General features: G+C 30.3%; 1 protein-coding gene across 1 annotated transcript; it reads left to right on the forward strand.

The window, feature by feature from the left end:
- Positions 1–1,659: 1,659 nt before the first annotated feature.
- LOC143581072 (protein SMALL AUXIN UP-REGULATED RNA 12-like) lies at positions 1,660–2,046 on the forward strand. Its single transcript, XM_077063940.1, has one exon. It carries the CDS (start codon positions 1,660–1,662, stop codon positions 2,044–2,046), a length of 387 nt encoding a protein of 128 aa, XP_076920055.1.
- The last annotated feature ends 265 nt before the right edge of the window (positions 2,047–2,311 follow it).

Genomic DNA, 2,311 nt, shown 5'->3' on the forward strand with positions numbered 1-2,311 from the left:
TTTTTATAATTTAGAAAGTAAGTTAAGATGTTGTAATTGAAGGAGAAAAAAATATAATAATTTTTTTTGTATATTTGAAAAGTTATTGTTTACCTTCTAAATGATTTTGTGTAAAAAAGGGATAAAAGAAAATGATAAAAATATATTATTTAATTAAAAATAAGAGAAAAATTGTAGCGTTTTTTTAATGTGATTTTGAATTTAAATATAGGGGAAGGAATAAGAATTATAGCCCCTCGATTCTTGATAGTTGATTATTGATGTGTACTCAAATCTTTTTTTGAAACTCATCAGGAACTTCATCTTTTGTTAATTATTAAATTAACAACATCGATCATATGATAATTATCTTGATCTTGACTTGAGCCAACGGCCTAAATTAATAACCTTACTAAATAAATCCATTAACTTTATAAGAAGTTTAATCCTTAAAGACTCAAACACACATAAGATCAATGAATCAATCATCACCACTTGTAACTTGTATAATGATCATTCATTTTAATAGTATACATACATGGTGATTAATGATCGTCTTCTTCTCAACTAAATCAGAATAAACTTTAATCCTTAACTTTTTATTCACTAACAAAAAATAATTAATTTTGCTACACGAATGCATCTATAATTATATTGATCGTAATATATTACTCTTAAGGTTAAATGTAATTACTATTCCTCGTCGATTCTTCTCCTTGTTGTAACATCTTGGACATCTCACTTTTCCATGCAACACACTCTTTTCGATCCTGTACTCGCTTGCTTCGCATAGGCTACACAAGCGGTACACTGAATACCAACCCAGTATCGATGAAAAAAAGTAAAAGCAACTAACAAGGGGGACGGAGCTAGCTTCTTTGCATCCCATAGTGTTTTCAGACACCCTAAGAGACTGTTTCAGAGTCGTAACACAAAGTGATTAATTAGCATACCAAAGTCACAAGTTACACAAGAATAATTAGAAGTCAAAGTCATAAAAAGTTGTTTGCAAAAAGTCCAAGGGTCCAATGATCATATCCTCAACATATGTTATTTCCCAATGTAAGCATGCAAAATTTATTCACACATTTAAAGATGTTTTATAACAAAATGTAATCCGAATAAAAAAAAGTTAAAATAAATGTGAAACTCCATTAAAATTGTCCGTCAAAATGTCACAAAAATTTGATATTTGTATAAACAAGTTTTTTTTAGAGAAAAAAAACACCAAAAACTCAATTTTAATAAATTAAACATTTAAAAGATGCATAAAATAGAGGACCGACTCTTTCACCAACCAATTAATTTAACGAAAGAAAACAAGCCCATTAACATTCAATCTCGTCGCGTCCAACTACATGTGTTTTAACCCATTATAACAAAATAAAATATAATTTAATTAATTAAATAATGGTATTTTAATGTTGATTCACACTAACAACAAAATATACTAAAATATATATATGCAATTTGACAGCCAGAAAAGTTGAAGTCCAAACAATATATCTAATCTATGCCATCTAAGTGACAAATACATCGTACCCAACCAATCGTTAAACATATTTAGTGACTCAAGTGTCAACCTTATTAACCTATAAATACCTTAAAATCCATCATGGTCAGTAGATTGAATTTCAATCCATGACATCAAAATATTATCAAGTGTTTATCAGTCTAAACATGTTTCCAACACGGTTTTCTTCTATTAAGAAACTTGCCAAGAAAGTTACGCGTAGGAGAATATACTTCAATCGTGATAAGTTGTACGTTAAAGAAGAACGATTATTAAGATACCATGTTGAAGACCGCATGCCCACCACCCCAAGAGGGTTTTTGGCCGTTTATGTAGGCGATGCGAGGCAACGGTTTGTGGTCCCTACGAGCTGCTTATCTCACCCGTTGTTCAAGATTTTGTTAGCAAAGGCAGGTGAAGAGTTTGGGTATGAGCAAAAGAACGGGTTGGCAGTTCCTTGCAGTGTTGCGGCTTTTCAAGAGGTTGTTACGGTGATGAAATGTTGTAGAGGCATGTTTGATTTCCAACATTTGGTCCAAGAGCTTATTGTTTAGAAGAGTGCTTTCTGCTTACATTTTTATAGATTCGGAAACATTTTCATATCTTCAAAAGGTTCTGCTACACTATAAAAAGATTGTTTTGTGTTACAAATTTTGTTAATAAATTGCTATAATCAATATACCTTAGGGCTTAGACTTAATTTATTTAGGTCGCATACCATAATGGTATTTCCCTTACATATATTATTAATATTATTATAATTAGTAGTAGTTTGTATATAACTGTTAAACTTTGATTTCCTTTATTTTGCTTCATACA

The sequence above is a fragment of the Bidens hawaiensis genome, unplaced genomic scaffold, assembly GCF_021521415.1.
Source record: "Bidens hawaiensis isolate Kalapana, Puna unplaced genomic scaffold, B.hawaiensis_p1.1 tig00030803_1, whole genome shotgun sequence".
In the NCBI taxonomy this organism is placed as follows: Eukaryota; Viridiplantae; Streptophyta; class Magnoliopsida; order Asterales; family Asteraceae; genus Bidens; species Bidens hawaiensis.

What these genes read in the sequence shown, in the direction of transcription:
- LOC143581072 (XM_077063940.1), top strand. Translation starts at nt 1,660, where the DNA reads ATGTTTCCAACACGGTTTTCTTCTATTAAGAAACTTGCCAAGAAAGTT.